At 44.2% G+C, this 16,021-nt stretch overlaps 1 protein-coding gene across 1 annotated transcript in view; it reads right to left on the minus strand.

Moving 5' to 3' along the window:
- Positions 1–15,911: 15,911 nt before the first annotated feature.
- The window catches only part of TRIM66 (tripartite motif containing 66), a 49,802-nt gene continuing 49,692 nt past the window's right edge, over positions 15,912–16,021 (minus strand). The window contains exon 21 of the mRNA XM_036258771.1: positions 15,912–15,971. Within this exon, the coding sequence (XP_036114664.1) occupies positions 15,912–15,971 (60 nt within the window). The remainder of the gene's footprint in view (positions 15,972–16,021) is intronic.

Below are 16,021 nucleotides of genomic sequence, written 5' to 3' on the forward strand. Positions count from 1 at the left end.
CCCAGGCCCTAGGAGGTTAAAAAAAAAAAATAGGAGTGGGGGGGAGCAATTTCAAAAGTTTCAGAATGGGTTCCTTTTGCCAGATCACACTTACCCTCTAGCAAGTTCGTTTTACACTTTCAAAAAGGTTCAGGTCTGAAGATGGGGTGGAGGTGAGAGGTGGAGATGAACCAGGGCGGCAGGGACCACCCCAAACACTGCGTCCGGGGCAACGGGGTCCCAACGGCTCGGCCCCAGCGGACGCGCGGAGGGCACCGCGGACCTAGGTCGCCTCCTTCCGCGGCTGGGGCCGCCAGCGGACCCCGCAGCTGGAGGCCCGGCGGCCCGTTTGCCCGCGCGTTGCTATAGCAACGGCCGCGTCCGGCTGCAACCCGGACCCCTCCCGCTCGCACGGAGCCCGCCCTGCGCCGCGCCGCCAGGGGCCGCTCACCGGGCCGGCGAGAGAGCGGGTCTCCGAGAGAGCGGGTCTCCGACAGGCGCGCACTGCGGACGCCGGTGCTCGCCGAGCCGAGCCCGGAACGCCGCACCTGGAGAAACTTTCGGGCCGGCGGAAGAGCCGCAGGAAGGTGGACGGGGCCCGCGCATGGCCAAAGCGCGCGGCCGGGACGAGGCGCCCTCTCCCCGCCGCACCCAGGAGGCCGCGTGCCCCGCCTGCCTCCCTGGCGACCTCGAAAGCAGCTCCTCTTGGGGACGGACCTGAGAATCCTGTCTCGGGGGCAGAGAAGCAGCCATGTTGCACGAAATTAAAACTCCCAAGAGTGATATCGCAGGACCGAGGTGATGGCCCGGCTAATAACGTCCCCCGGGGCCCGAGGCCAGGTGGTCCAGCCAGTTGGATCTTGCACTGCAATGGGTTCAGAACCAGCCTAGAAAGACGGGAAAATGACCCGAGTGTCAGTGTTGAGGGGAGCCCTAGGAGGGAGGGTGCTTGCCCCCAATGAGAAGGCTCCTGACAGACCAAATGCAATTCCCAGAAATACACGGGAACCACGCGATTGCATGACCGAACTGTATGCTAATGTCCTTCTTGACCTGAACTACGAATGACTTCTGTGGACATGGACCCTGCTCTCTCGCAGCTGTGGCGAAGAAATTCAACTCTCCTAATATTAGCCTAATTATCTGAAGCAGATGTCCTGTAAAATTTGATTGATAGCCAATGACTTGGTACAGCCAGTGTATTAATTTTGTTGCTTGGAGATAGGGGTACAGTTGGCAATTGCTTCATCCTGTCAGGTTCATCTGAAAACTCAAAGTGGCCATGGTGGGCAACTGGCAACTTCAAATTTTGGCAAATTTTCTAAGCACAAAGAATCCCCATCATGTCCTGTACTGTACAACTTTGGGGTCTGGGCCAGATTTTTTTCTGGAGAAACACAGAACTATTGTCTAACAAGGATCTGGAATAAACTACAAGACTTTTCTCTGTGCCCTTCCCCCCGCCCCTACCCCCATCCAAGCATGAGTGTTAGTGCCACTATGTCCAACAAAAGGAGATAAACTCTACCATCTGCTTCATTCAGCTGTGAAGTGCATGGATCTGCTTTTAATCAGCAACTGTGAATGAAGCCTTACATTCCAGATCCTTACCAAGAAATAACTTTGAACTGTTCACAACCTAATGCCCTTCAAAAGCCTGGTTGAGAGAAACTGCAGTGCTGGAGAACTGTTTGGAAAGCATGCAGATGACCCCTCATCTATATACAGTCTCTCTGGGTCAATGAGTCCCAAACCTGGCTGCATATCAGAGGCATCTGGGGAGTTCTGTTTTGCTTTCTTTTTTGTTGAAATACAGATTCACAGGTTACACTTCCAGAAATTCTGATTAAATAGATCCCATTAAACCATTTTTAAAAGGTTTTCAAGCGAGTTTGATACAAAGCTAGGTTGGAAACCACTGATCTATGTTTTCTTCTGAATTAAGCCAGACCATCAAAAAGCTGTATGTTTGTACCACTTTGTCTTCACCCTTGCAAAATTCAATATGATTTATACTTATGCCATATGTTTACCCTTAAACATATGAGATTATATTTAAAAAAACAACAACAACTTTGTATTTACTAGAGGGATTAAGAATGATGATTATTATATCTCTGTAGTAGAGTCCTACCAGATTGCCCAGCTCAGTGTTTTTCAAACCTCTGGACCATAACCTACCAAAAGAAGTATGTTTTACATTATGACCCAGTCAGTACCCATGTACCTATACATTTAATAACTGAAACAAGTTTTATAAAATATTAACCATCCCACAGGCTATGCATACTAATCTTTTTTATCTCTTTTTAATGCTGATTTCCACCTTGTAAATGGTTTCTTGACCCTTAGATGAATTATAAGTTGCATTTTAAAAATAGCAGTATACCTGGCAAGTGTAGTTCAGTGGTTGAGCTTCGACCCCTGCACCAAGAAGTCACCGGTTCAATTCCCAGTCAGGGCACATGCTCAGGTTGTGGGCCAAATCCCCAGTGAGGGCATGCAGGAGGCGGCCAACTGATGTTCTCTCTCATCGATGTTTCTCTCTCTCTCCCTCTCCCTTACTCTCTCTCTAAAATCAAAAAATAAATGTTTCTATCTCTCTCCCTCTCTCCCTTACTCTCTCTCTAAAATCAATAAAGGAAAAAAAAATTAAAAACAAACAAAACAGCAGTATAATCAGGTGGCTTTTTCTGGAAACTAACCCTGGATCTTCAGATAATGTAACTAGGCCACCTGGATACAGTCGATTGCTCCAACAATAAGTACCTGACTCAAGCCAAGCGGATCATGTCCCTCTCCCAGGAATTTGGAATTAGGACTGAGAAATTTCCTTTTTTCTCTAGGTAGCTAACATATTAACATAGAACATGGCAACACAGGCAGTCAGGAGCTGTCCACAGACATGTTTTCCTACTATGTGGTCTGGAGAAATGCAGAAAGCCAATTTGCAGGAAAAAATGTGAAAAGAACAGGAAGGATCCACAAAGAGGAGAGAAGAAACAAAAAGAGTTCTGACAGATTTCCATCTCTTTATCACAGTATTTTCTGAAATGAGCTACATTCCTGCCTTTGAATTCCATGTAATATTTCAAATCTTTATAATAAAGTGCCCTCTTTTGCTTAAGCTAGTTCAAATGGCCGTGTTACTGTTATTGCAACCAAAATGAATTTAATTACATTGGTTTTACATAGCTGTCATAACAAATTACCATAAATTTGGTGACTAATATAATCACTCTATGTCCCTTACAGAAAGGTCCATGCAAGAAATGTACTTCCATCCTAAGTGCCAGAAAGAAATCTTTTTCCTTTTGAAAAACTGACACTTTTCCTGCAGAAAAAAAGTAAACCATGAAATTCATCACATTTCCCTTTTCACTTTGGCTTCCAGGAAGAAAGGAACCAAATTTGCAGCTCAACTTCTTATAACTTTGTCAAACTCTATAGCTTGCATACAGGCATTACAACTTTCTCCCATTCTGTCTCTTCTATTTTTCCTTCCTTTCTATTTATCTTTTTGTATTTTTTTCATTGTGTATTTTAAGCTGCTTCAAGTATTTTGCACTTACTGCTTCCTCTGCCTGTAAGGCTCTGCCCCAATACCTCCACAAGGCTGGTTCTTTCTCATCATTCATATCTCAGCTCACTTGCCACCTCCTCAGAGAAGCCATCCCTGATTACCGTATCTAATGTAGTCCCACTCCACAGTCTATCACAATACCCTACTTTGTTGTCTTAGAGCACTTAAAACCATCTAAAAACAATCTTATTTTCTTTCTCTAAGCCAACAGGGACCCAGTCTGTTTATTGCTTATTCCCAGTGCCTGGCACTTAGTAGCTATTTAATAAAAATCATGACATTAGTAAATGAAAGAATGAATGGAAGAAAGGAAGGGAGGGAGAGAGGGAGGAGGGGAGAAAAGGAAGGAAGAAAGGGAAGGGGGGAGGGAGGAAGGAAGGGGGACAGACTTTGTAGAACATGGTGAGCCCTGGCTAGTATGGTTCAGTTTCATCATCCCACACACTATAAGGCTGTGGGTTTGATTCCTGGTAAGGGCACATACAAGGTTTTGGGTTTGTTCCCCAGTTGGGGTGCATGTGGGAGGCAACTGATGGATGCTTCACTCTCACATTGATGTTTCTCTCTTTCTCTCTCTCCCTCTCTCTCTCTCCCTCCCTCTCCCTCCCTCCCTCTCTCTCTCTCCCTCCCTCCCTCCTCAAATCAATAAAAGCATGTCCTTGGGTTAGAATTTTTTAAAAAAATGTATAGAACATGGTGATATATAGATGGATAGATAAATAGGTGGGTAAGTAGAATGTCATTAACATTTGTAACAAGAAATCAAAGAAACTACACAAAGAGGTAAAACACAACTCCCTAAATATACATAGAGGTACTGGGTTTTCTTGGGGAACCCTTGATGTAAAAGCCTTAAACAAAACTTTTTTTAAGTTTTCAAGCAGCTCAAGTATTAAATATTATGACTAGTTACCATAGCTAAAGCCATCAGTTCTCAGTGAGATAATGGATTGCAACCATGACTACCAATATGACAAACTCTTGATATTGCCAAGGAAACTCAATCTATTGCAGGGGTCATTACCACACAACAATCTGCTCTCTCATTCTATTCCTGTAATATTAATGTCACCATTAGCAACAAGCGTTATACGCTGTTGACTTAAATACTCTATGGTAACGTCATCATTACAATGCAATATCAAGTTGCCTGACATTTAAGGAAGAGAGAACAGAACTGAAGTTTGTCAATATAACAAAACATAGAAGCAATTAGTACAGTTTGTACCAGGGCTTGTTGACCTTGTTAGTAAAAATACCAGAGTTTGGAGGGGGGAGGAGAGAGATGGACCTCAGTTTTTGTTTTTTTTTAAGTCCAGAAGCAGTTGATTTATGCATTAATTAAAATTTACCTGCTATTCAAAAGATTTTTAAGAGACTCCACATCACAAAAAACCACCCATAATTTTTTCTGTTCTATAAGATAAAGTCAGAGATGTTTTATTAAGTATTATATTAGAATTTATTTTTCTTATTGATTTTAGACAGAGAGGGATATAGAAACATTGAGGAGAGAGAACATTGATTGGCCACCTCCTGTGTGCCCCCCCTACTGGGGATTTAGCCTACAACCTGGGCATGTGCCCTGACCAGAAATCAAACTGGCAACTTCTAGGTGCATGGGTAGACGCTCAACCACTGAGCCACACCAGCCAGGCTATGTTAGGATTTCTTAAATGGGGACATGTCTTTGAAAAGTATATAATGTAAAATGTAACTTTTTTCTAATGAGATCTATCTTTGACTACTGGTAGGCTTTACCAATTGATGCAAGTCTTTCTACTTTTCTTTTCTTCTACCTTGACAAAAGTAAAACTGTACCTTGCACCTGTAGCTCAAAATGAAATAAACATTTGGCAATTAATTCAGTGTGTCTGGTCGATTATAAATGTCTGCCCCAGCCTCGCTGTCAGATCAAACTACTTAGAGGTCAGGTTAGTGCACACCAGAACTAAATTAATATTTCATGGATTGAAAGACTTGCTGTTAAGATGGTAATACTGCCAATTTGATCTATATATTTAAGTATAACGGTAATATAACCTTTTAACACAGGGTTTGGAGGAAAGGCAGAAAAATTGCCCATAATGCCATCACCCTAATATATAACCACTGGCAACATTTTAGTGTATTTGTATTTGTATCTACTTTCTGTTCTTTTACATATAATTCTGTGCTCTGTTTCTTTTTCTTTTTTTATTTAGCATCATCTCCTAAGTATTTTCCATGTTGCTCTTATAAATGCAAAGATTGCATACCTCATATTTCACTTGTTAAAATTATTTGCTCTTTTCGCCCAGGCCGGTTTGGCTCAGTGGTTAGAGCATCGGCCTGCGGTCCAGAGAGACCCGGGTTCGGTTCCCACTAAGGGCACGTACCTTGGTTGCAGTTTGTCCCCAGCCCTGGTTGGTCGTGCGGGTGGCAGCCACTCGATGTGTCCCTTTCACGTTGATGTTTCTCTCTCTCTTTCTTCCTCTCTCTCCCTCCCACTCTATCTGAACAAAAAATGGAAAAAATGTCCTCAGGTGAGGATTAAAAAAAAAAAACATTATTTGCTCTTTTCCCTATAAGAATAATGCAATGAACATCCATATACCCTTCCTCCAGATCACCAACTGTTAAATTTTACCACATTTGTTTTACTTCTTTCTAATAACATAATACATAGTTTTCTTGAATCCTGGAGACTTAGTTGCAGGCATCATGACCCTTTATCCCTAAATACTGTTATGTATCACCTAAGAACAAGGACATTCTCCTCACAACCACAGTTCCAACTTACATGCTCAGGAAATTTAATACTGTGATATGAGTCGCCATACATGATCACTGGCCAGATTCATTAATTCCTTAAAGGCTAAAAAAATGGTGACATTAAAATCTATCAATCCTTCAATTATTAGCTGGAATACTTCTGAAAGAGACACTTTCCCTTATCAACTCTTTGGTTACCCAGAGATACATTTCATATAGGAAAGAGGATGAATGCTTCACGAAGCTAATAAACTGAAAAAGTCACAGAGGCACTGCCCTGGCACAGCCTTTGCTATGAAGTGGCACTGCCAGTGGGGTTCACTGGAACTGGTGGGGAGCAGAGCCCTCCATAAGGACAACAGCTTCCACCAGCACCAAGCCTTGGACCTTGGTCCTTAGGTCCTTGGTGTTCGTGTTTCCATGCACGGAGAGATCTTTCTTTTCTCCGTGAATGCTGAGCCTGCAGAGCTAGAGGCCAGGGGCACAGAAACTTCCAGGAAGCTGAAGAATATCCTCTCAGCCCAGTGGGCAAATAAAGCTGTTTTTGGAATATTAAAGAAGTGATTTTCAAACGGTATGTCACATGTTTTTAAAACATGCAATCCCTGACTATTCAGCCAGGGGCACTGACCTCTTTTCCTTAAGATTGTCACAAAAATGACAATAGCCAACACAACAAGAGCTGATTTGTGTGAATGCCCAATCTTGAACCATAAATATATAGGTCATATAATAGAGTTGCATCATATTAGTCATGTCACATAATAAGGTTGAATCTAATTGGTTAATTATTGGCACCAGAAATCCTTATACACAAATATAGGCACGTGACTTTTTTTATAAGTCACTCTGGAGCAAAAAGAGTAGGTAATTAATATATATATGTAAATCAATAAAAATAACCTATTTTTGTCAGATCAGCAAAAATACATTTTTTTTGGTGTGCCACAGAATTTGGTTATTAGTTTATGTATGCCATGAGATGAAAAAGGTTGAAAATCGCCATATTAGAGTACAGGTTTAACTGCTGGAACAACCAAAAACAGAAAGACCCCAAAATAAAGGGGCTTTAAAAAATAAAAATGTATTTCTTTCTTGGGTAACTGTCCAAGAAGTAAGCAAGCAGGCAGTTCAAGGTAGGTTCAAGCAGATGGTTCTGCTTCATGAGATTGTCAAAAAACCTAGGGTCTTTATTTAGGGTGTCTGCAGAAATGAAGTGGATGATCAGTAGCTTATCTATGTTCTTGTCTGTCTAAAGGATAAAGACAGAGGAAGTGGATGAGTGATTTCACTTAAAACCTGTGTCCTGGGCCCTGGCTGGTTTGGCTCAGCGGTTAGAGTGTAGATTCAAACCCCTGGAGGCCTCACACAGTATATGGTTTGGGAACTGGCTGGTTTGGCCTGCAGACCAGAGAGTCCCGAGTTCGGTTCCCGCTCAGATGCGGTTTGTCCCTGGCCCCCGTTGGGGTCGTGTGGATGGCAGCCGCTCGATGTGTCTCTCTCACACATCAATGTTTCTCTCTCTCTCTCCCTCCCACTCTATCTCAAGATAAATGCAAAAATGTCCTCAGGTGAGGATAAAAAAAAAAAAAGAAAGAAACCTTTGTCCTGGAAGTTGTATGCATCACTGTTTCTCACAATTGGCTGGCTAGAACTTACTCATAGACAACATCAGCTTGGGGGTGCTGGGGGACTAGGGGAAGGTGGGGAAGGGGATTATTACTGAAAATAAGGAGAAAATGGATACTGGCAACAATTAGCAGTCTCAACTGCAGTTGGAAAGTGGCCTCTAGGGACTGACTATACACTCTCTCAGTTCCCAAACCATATACTGTGTGAGGCATCCAGGGGTTTGAATCTACAGGAGGAGGTCCTCACCTCACAGCTCCAAGGCCCTTGGACAAGGGCTCTTCCCAGAACTAGGTATTCTTATTCTAAGAGGCCCTGCAACACACATCAAACGTTAAAATGCACCTACAGCCTATTGTTAATTTAGTTTTTACTGCAAATTTTTTAAATTGTCTTTATAATATTACCTTTTACATTATTTGGCTAGCAGTAATTCATTTAATTTGCCATTGGCTCAGGTTTCTTAGCAATCATCTTGTGTATGTAGAATTTTTTGTGAAGTGAAAAACCATAACCTTCAAAATGTTTTCAAGTATAATAATATTTTTATGAAGTTATTATAAAATTAACAATTAATGGGTTTAACATATGATAAGTTTGTAGACATTCAATTATATATTTGTTTACTTAGGTTTTAACATTTTTTAATTTTTTAGGATTCATTTTTATAGGCCCCTGAAAAACTCTAACCTACTAATTGTTTTCAAGTATAATAAATTTTTATGGAATTGTCATAAAATGAACAATTAATGGGTTTAACATAAGGTATAGTGCACAGACATTTAATTATGTTTATTTAGGTTTTGCCATTTAACATTTTTTTATAACTTATTTTTATCAGGCCCTGGATAGTCTGCCTATAGTGCCCAGGGGATAAAACATTCCAAAGGCCACACATGAAGGAAGAGGAGGTCTGCTTCAGACCTGTCTGCCAGGGCAGGGCTTGCCCTAGGGAGTGCTACTCCAGCAGCTTGCCATGGAACATGAGGACTGGGGAGCAGAGAGGCTGTATGTCCCTGGGGCCTAGAAAAGGATAGTGCTAATAAAATTAGAAAGCCCGGAGAAGGTGTGGGAAAGGTTTCAGGTATTAGGGCCAGTCTGAGAAGGGATGGGGGGTCAGAAATGATTTCCAGGTCTCATCTTAAGCATTAAAAGGAATGATCATCCTTCCTTGAAATACAAACTTCTCTGGCTTCTCTGACACCACATCCCCCTGATTTCCTTCTGAATGGTATATGGGAACATGGGGCCTTTCCCAAGCTCCAATTCCCCCTCTTACCCTGTGGGATATAGTGAAGGCCATCTGTAAGCAGACTGTAAGACCCTGGGAGCCTGGCTGGCTCCTCAGTCAAGAGAGAAACTGCCTCTAAATGTAAGGCCAGACTCTAGACAACTAGAGAGAAACAGTTTGTGCTTTGATTTCACACAGCCACCCTGCATGCCCTGTTTGCTTTGTTTTCTCTATATAACCCTGTACTTAGAAAGCTTGGGTTGCAGAAACTTTATTGGCCGACAACCCCACCCCCACACCTACATTTTAAATAGGCAGTTCACAGAATTGTTTACCTGGTATGGTGGTAAACTTCAGTGCACAATGGCCAACATCAGTGCAGCACATTAAGTCCTAATAAACCCATTTCTTTCACAGCCAGTCCTCCAGGTTATTTCTTTGGAATCAACAAGCAATATATGCTGAGGTTTTCACGCACCTCGGCTCTTTGCACAACACTTTCCCACATCCCTGTTTCTGAGATAGGGAATATGCAAGGAAAAACATGTGAAAGGCCCTGGAGGATGGCTAGTCTCTCAGGTGACATTAAGACAACCAAATGAAGATGCTCAATAGACCATAGGACAGGTGGGTCTGGAACTCAGATAGTGGGTCCAAGACTTTATCAGGCTCTCCGAGATTTCTGCATCAAGTAGGGTGCTAGGTTGTAAGAAAAAAAAGAAAAAAAACAATCCCAACTAACTTAAGCAGGAAATGAGTTTATGAAGATACTTTTTAGGTAGTTCACAGAATTGTTGGGAAGGCCAGAAAATTAAACTAAGAGTTAATGGGTCTGCTGAAGAAACTCTCACTGCCATCAAGACCAGGTGCTTCGACTTGTTCTGCTGCTACTGCTGCCGTGGAAACCCCACCTTGATGCCACCAACACTGCCACCAGAGAAGTCTCTGTGGTGCTGCTTTTTAAAAAATTTAATTACTACCACTAGCTTTGTGGTAGTACTACCATTATCCTGGCTGCAAGGGATGCTGGGAAATAAGGATTTTACAATATGTAGCTTCTGTAGTGAGACGTGAGCTCTGCCTCTCAAGACTCCTGAGGTGGAGAATCCCCTCTCCCCAGGAAAGGGGTTCAGGTTCCATGTAGTCAAAATGAATGAAAAATATCTGTTACAATGTCCTTACCGTAAATGGCTAGAAACCACTGGTGTAAAGTGGGCAGAGAGGAGAACTAAGGATAGATGACTGGGGAATATCACTACACAAAGCACATTCTTGAAATGGTTAGCACCTAGAAGTGGTAGGCATTCATAAGACGGTTTTCCCTAGCCCCACCTCAGACTTGCTGCCTTATTTTGAAGAATAGGCTGTGTTCGTGCAATAAGAAGCAGAGAGCTCAGTTCTTCCCTAGAAAGAAGGCTTCCCAGTTTATTCTTCCCTACCTTGTGTCCTTAATGATGTTGGTCTGGGGGCAAGAAGACCATGAAGTATGTTCGACCACCTTCACTGAAAAAACATTCCAGGACACAATTATTGGTAAATAAAAGTGCTATTTTTTATTTGTTCTTGAATGTGTAGGTCTTTTTAAGATCAGTAACACTTCCCCTTACATATTGCTCCCTCATGCCCCCAACCAAAACTTTGGATTCCAATGGCCACTTCTAAGAAAAGGCCTAGGAGGAACTCACCCTAGATATCCAAGAAAGGGGTGCAGCTTGAGGAATGGGCATGTAGCTCCAGAAGCAGCGCCAGCTACTGAAGACTCTCCTCAATCAGCTCAGTTTGGCCTGAGTCCCTTTGCCCTGCCTTGGCCAAGACACCCAGCTATGTCCTACTTCCATGTCCTCTTGTTACCCATGTGGCCTGGACTTTAAGAGTTAGAATCACCATTACCATCTTTAGAGCTGGAGAACCTGAGAGATCGCTGTTTTCAATACTCCTCCGATCCCACGGTTTACAGATGAGGAAACTGTACCCAAGGTCACACAGCTCATAATTGACAGAGACAAAATTTAGGTGTTCACCATCTCAAATCAGATATCCCTCTTCTGTATCTCCCTACTTCCAAGAAAACCACCCACATTTGCCTCCAGCCCTAGCAACTGGAGCAAGCAAGTGGTTATGATCAGTACAGATGGGACAGACCTGGTGAGAGGAGGCCAGGCTGACCTCAACTGAGCCCCAAGCAAGTGATAAATCACAGCACTTCTCAGTTTTTCCTCCATCAGACTGATCTCAGTGGCAGACACACACTGTGCCAGGATTCTCCTCCTGGATAGCAGCAATGAACCATGCATGGAAACATATTTTACCATGATCCTAAGCTCCTTACCAACCAGACAAGTTCTAACTGGTATGGGGATCATGGTAATAATCTACCCACTAGCCTGATAACCCTGTTTACCAAACTGCTTCTTGGTAAGACCCAGTCCACACTCTTGGGCTGATTTTAGATGGGCCTCTGAGCAAAATTGCTAAAATCCGTCTCTGTACTGTGCTGGAAGAGACACAGGGAAGGACTCACAGATGCTCTCCTCCCATCAGATCTCATAAACATGCTTGGCATGTGGAGAACTGAGTCCAGGGGGAGAAACAGGCCAAAGCGGCCAACAGAGGGGAGCAGAATAGCTGGGGAGCAGGAGCAGCTGTGCTTCCTCCTGCCTACCCAACTCCTGAAGTGAAGAGACCAAAGAAAGCTACAGATGTGTCCCCCTCAAGGTTTCAAAGGAGGCTCAGACTGTGTGGCTGAGAGGTGAGAGGAGAATCTAGAGACTTGTGGTGTCATGGAAGCCAAGTGAAGAGGGCGCTTCCACGAGGAAGCGGTGGGTGGTGCGAAATGCTGTAGAGAGTTCAACAGCTGAGGACTGAAAGTATTTGTTTAATTTGGCAACTAGGTGGTCACTGGTGACTTTTATGAAAAACCATAAAGGGCAAAGATTGAGAAGAATCTGTGAAAAAGATTCTTTTTAAAAGAAACTAGGCTGACAAGGTAAAAGTGTGAAGAGGAACAGACTCTAAGAAATTTTTTTTAAATCTTGGGGAGGCCCTTGCTTGTTTGTAGGCTGTGTGAGGGTAACCAATGGAGAGGGAGGATGAAGAAGCTGGAAAGTGGGAGAAGTGGGACAAGTGACAGAGCAATGTCTTGAAGGACAAATAGCATCAGGATTCAAGAAACAGAGCACCAAACAGGAGCAAGAGAAGGGACAGAGGCACAGAGAGATGGGTGTGGGACAGAAACATGTGGGCAAGGATGTTCTTGGTTAGGGCCTCTCTTCTGTGAAGTGGGCAATGAGGTCAGACATTTGCTGAGAGCAAAGATGAATGGCATGGACTGAAAGCAGAATAATAATAAGTCAGATATACCAATCAATACTGAGAGACCAGCTGAGGCTGTCAACTGTGAATCTGCCATGCTTAGCAGCCCAGGAAGAGGGGGAAAATAGGTTAATGCAAAAAATGGAGAATGGTTAATAGTTTCATCAAAAGTTGGAGGGGATGAGAAATTTCAGGATGCTGATCAAAATGTCAATGATGGGCCCAGGTTCAGGCTGGGGAGAGGAAGAGGTCCAGGAGAAGGCTGAAAGACTGGGAGAAAGCTGAGGTCATGGAAATAGGCTGAAGGAGCAGGCAATTTAAATAATCAGCAGTGAGGGAGTGGCAGAAGAGGAAGCACAACTGCAGTGATCCAAGAGGAGCAACTTCTCAGTTCTGGGGCTCAGAAAAGAAGACTCTAGGTGATACCATGGACTGAGAAATGAAACAGAGAAAGCTCAGGAACAAATAAGAAGGGGCCTTGGTTTTAGGTTTTAGGAGCGAGGCAACGACCTGATGCCAGAATGGGTACCAGGAGCCAGAGTGAGCTGGGGTTCATGGCAGGGCCTGCCTACAGCAAAGGCTACAGAGGGTCTGGTGGCTGCCACTCGGGATACCTGCAGAGGATGTGCAGTTGGCAACAGCTAGAAGTCAGGCAGGATCAACCTACCCGCATTCTGGAATAGTGCTCTGCAAGTTCATCCTGCATCAATGTTTGCACTAAAATATCCTTTGCATCAATTGAAGCCAGCTTCATGCTACTGTTTCTTGGCACACCCAAGTAGCCCAATTTTTTCTCTAGGATGCCATTTTGTACCATAAGAATGCAGAACTCATTGTGTTTCCATTTCATGACTTTGTCAAGGGCCAAAGGACTTGACTAACTTCAAAGGGGGGCCATTTAGAACTAAGTCAAAAGCAGGATCCCTCAAATGTTTGCAAAATGCCACTGAAGTCCATCACTCTGCTAGTAGCTTTAAAATTTTTTTATAAAAAGTCATGATGTGTTTTCTGCATGCAAAAACAACACAGAACCATGACTCATAACATTGATGCCAAGCACACAGGAAAAGCCAGGGAGTGGGCGGTGTTTTCAGGTAACCAGTGTAGGGATGGTATGGTGGGCCAGGGCCTCGAACCCTTGGAGGAAAGGACACCCTGCCTCCTGCCCTTCCCAGCTCAGGTGTCTAAAGGGGGAGCATCCCAGCATGCAGGGTCTCTGTAATTAGAAGGGAATATGTGACTCTAGTACAGTACTGAGGTCCCCTGGCCCAGCAGGCCCATCATGTTATACTCAGGCTGGAAGGAAAGCCAACATCTAACCAAGCACTTCTGCTTCATATTTGTGGTCTCCAACTGGTCCTGGGGAAGGAGCTCAATCAAGTTTGAGGTGGTCACAGCCTTCACCTGGCTGCCTAACACAAAGCACCATGAAGCTCTCAGGGGAGGTGGGAATGTGGGTCACATGAAGGAAAGATTACCAAGAACAGGAATTATTGAGGTAATTACAGAGGGAACCTTGCCAAGCCAACCAAACAGAGAAAAAGATTCAAAAATTGAAAGGGAAGTGGCCGGAGCCCAAACCAGAAAGTCATGTGAGCAGAGAGCTAAGTCCAAAGACTGCCTGGCTACGGGAGTATTAAAGACACAGTTACCCCAAACTAGAAAACAGGAAATGGAAGCCCACCTGCTTAGGAGAGCTTGGTAAGTGCTGGTGAAAGAATGGCAAGTCAATGGGCACAGTGTGCTGTGGAGTGAAGATGATTTTCCAGCCTGGGTGGAGAAGGAAGTGAGTACTACCATCAACACACAAGGAGAGAAGAAATGCTTTCTCTGATTAAAAGTTTCCTATCAGCAAAGACCCTAAAAACAAGAATGTCCTTAACCTGCATCTCTTAGCAAAAATAAAACCATGAAGTAAGGTTCCTTTGAAATTAGCCAAACCATGACAGGACCCAGGAGAGCTGTGTCTCCAGGCCACTGAAGTGCCAGGCCCACAGCTCCCCCACAACATCAGCAATAGGTTCTTTCCCAAGCAAGCCTTTGCTGGGGAGGTGGCCTGATCCCCAGTATCTGCCTATGCCGCTTCCTCCCAAACACCCTGAATGGACCATGAAGATCTGTCCCAATGCAGCCTGGAGCTCTGCTCTGCTTTCAAGGAGAAGTAAAGTCCTGAAGTGGCTTCAGGGTCACTGAAGGGCACTGGTTTTTTGCCCCTCATTGTTCCCTTCTCCATCATAAACAGAACTTCCTCATGAATGCTTAGGTCTGGCTCCTGCCAGTCACTCTGACCTTCTTCAACCTCCAATAAAAAAGAGCTACTGGTAGAGACTTGGCTTTTTCTGGGCTGTGGACAGCCGAGAGCAGGCAAGTCAGAGGACTCGTTCTGATCTTTGGCTCTATGGATGTGGACAGGTTGAGGACTAGAATCTCTAAGCAAGAGGAGAGGCCCAGCAGAGTGAGCTGGTTGTGGGTCACTCTCCTTGCCCAGGGAACTCTGTACCTGAAGCAGCTGCCTCACAGTTTCCCAAGCAGAACTCCGGATCCAAACCTCAAAATGGAGATAATGAAGGGGTGGCCACCAATAATCACATCTAGGAAGGCAGATTCTGATGCCAAAGAAGAGCTATTAGCCCACAGAAAGTGGCACAGAGGGCTGGCTGACACTGACACCCTCTTAAGCTCAGTACCCTGCCCAGGGCTCGTGCCTCTGAGCCTAAAGATGGAAGTGGTCTCTGCACAGCCCCCAAACCCATCAAGAATACCACTCAGAGCACTTCCACAGCAGCCACCTGATCAACGTCGGGGAGGGGGCATGTAAAGCAAATACCCTGGAAACCGTTAGAACCCAAATAGGCACCATTTGAGACCTCTGGCCTCCAGAAGTCTCCATTACCCTGCCCAGGGCTGGTGCCTCTGTCCCGGCAGGCCAAGCAAAGGCAAACAGTGACAGTCTTTGGCTGTGCTGGACCAGGGATCACAGGCCTGTCATATGTCAGAACCTCTCTCCCTTCCCTTACCCTCTTCTGAGCCCAAAAAAAGTTCAGATATATGCATTGCTCCTAAGTCCTGCACTCTGAAAGGTGAGGAAGGTCTGCTTTCCTCAGCGGGAAGAATTCATCAAGGAAGTTAGGTCCTCCCGAGCCCGACCAGGCTTGGTCTTGTCAAGTTACCCTATATATCTGATTATTCTGGTTATAGGCAACACCTCCCTCTTTGCAATTTATTACTGAAATCTTCTCTGTAGTGGATGCACTATGGCTTCCAAATAAATGCTGTAAGATGCAAATGGCAAAGAAGGGCACTACACCAGCTCGACAAGACTTGTCTCACATCCACAATCTGAAGAGAATGAGCTGAAAGGTGAGGAGGAGTGGTCAACAGGATGTGGTGCCATCTGCCAGAGTGCTCAGTCTCCTTCCAGATCTACACCTGGGAGATGCTGTTGGCCAGGCGGAAAGACATTCTTTTTGCTCTTTCATTCTCCTGAAAGAACAAAAATATATATGGAATTAGAATGGTCAAATGTAGGGTGA

Source organism: Molossus molossus, unplaced genomic scaffold (genome assembly GCF_014108415.1).
Source record: "Molossus molossus isolate mMolMol1 unplaced genomic scaffold, mMolMol1.p scaffold_m16_p_13, whole genome shotgun sequence".
NCBI lineage: Eukaryota > Metazoa > Chordata > Mammalia > Chiroptera > Molossidae > Molossus > Molossus molossus.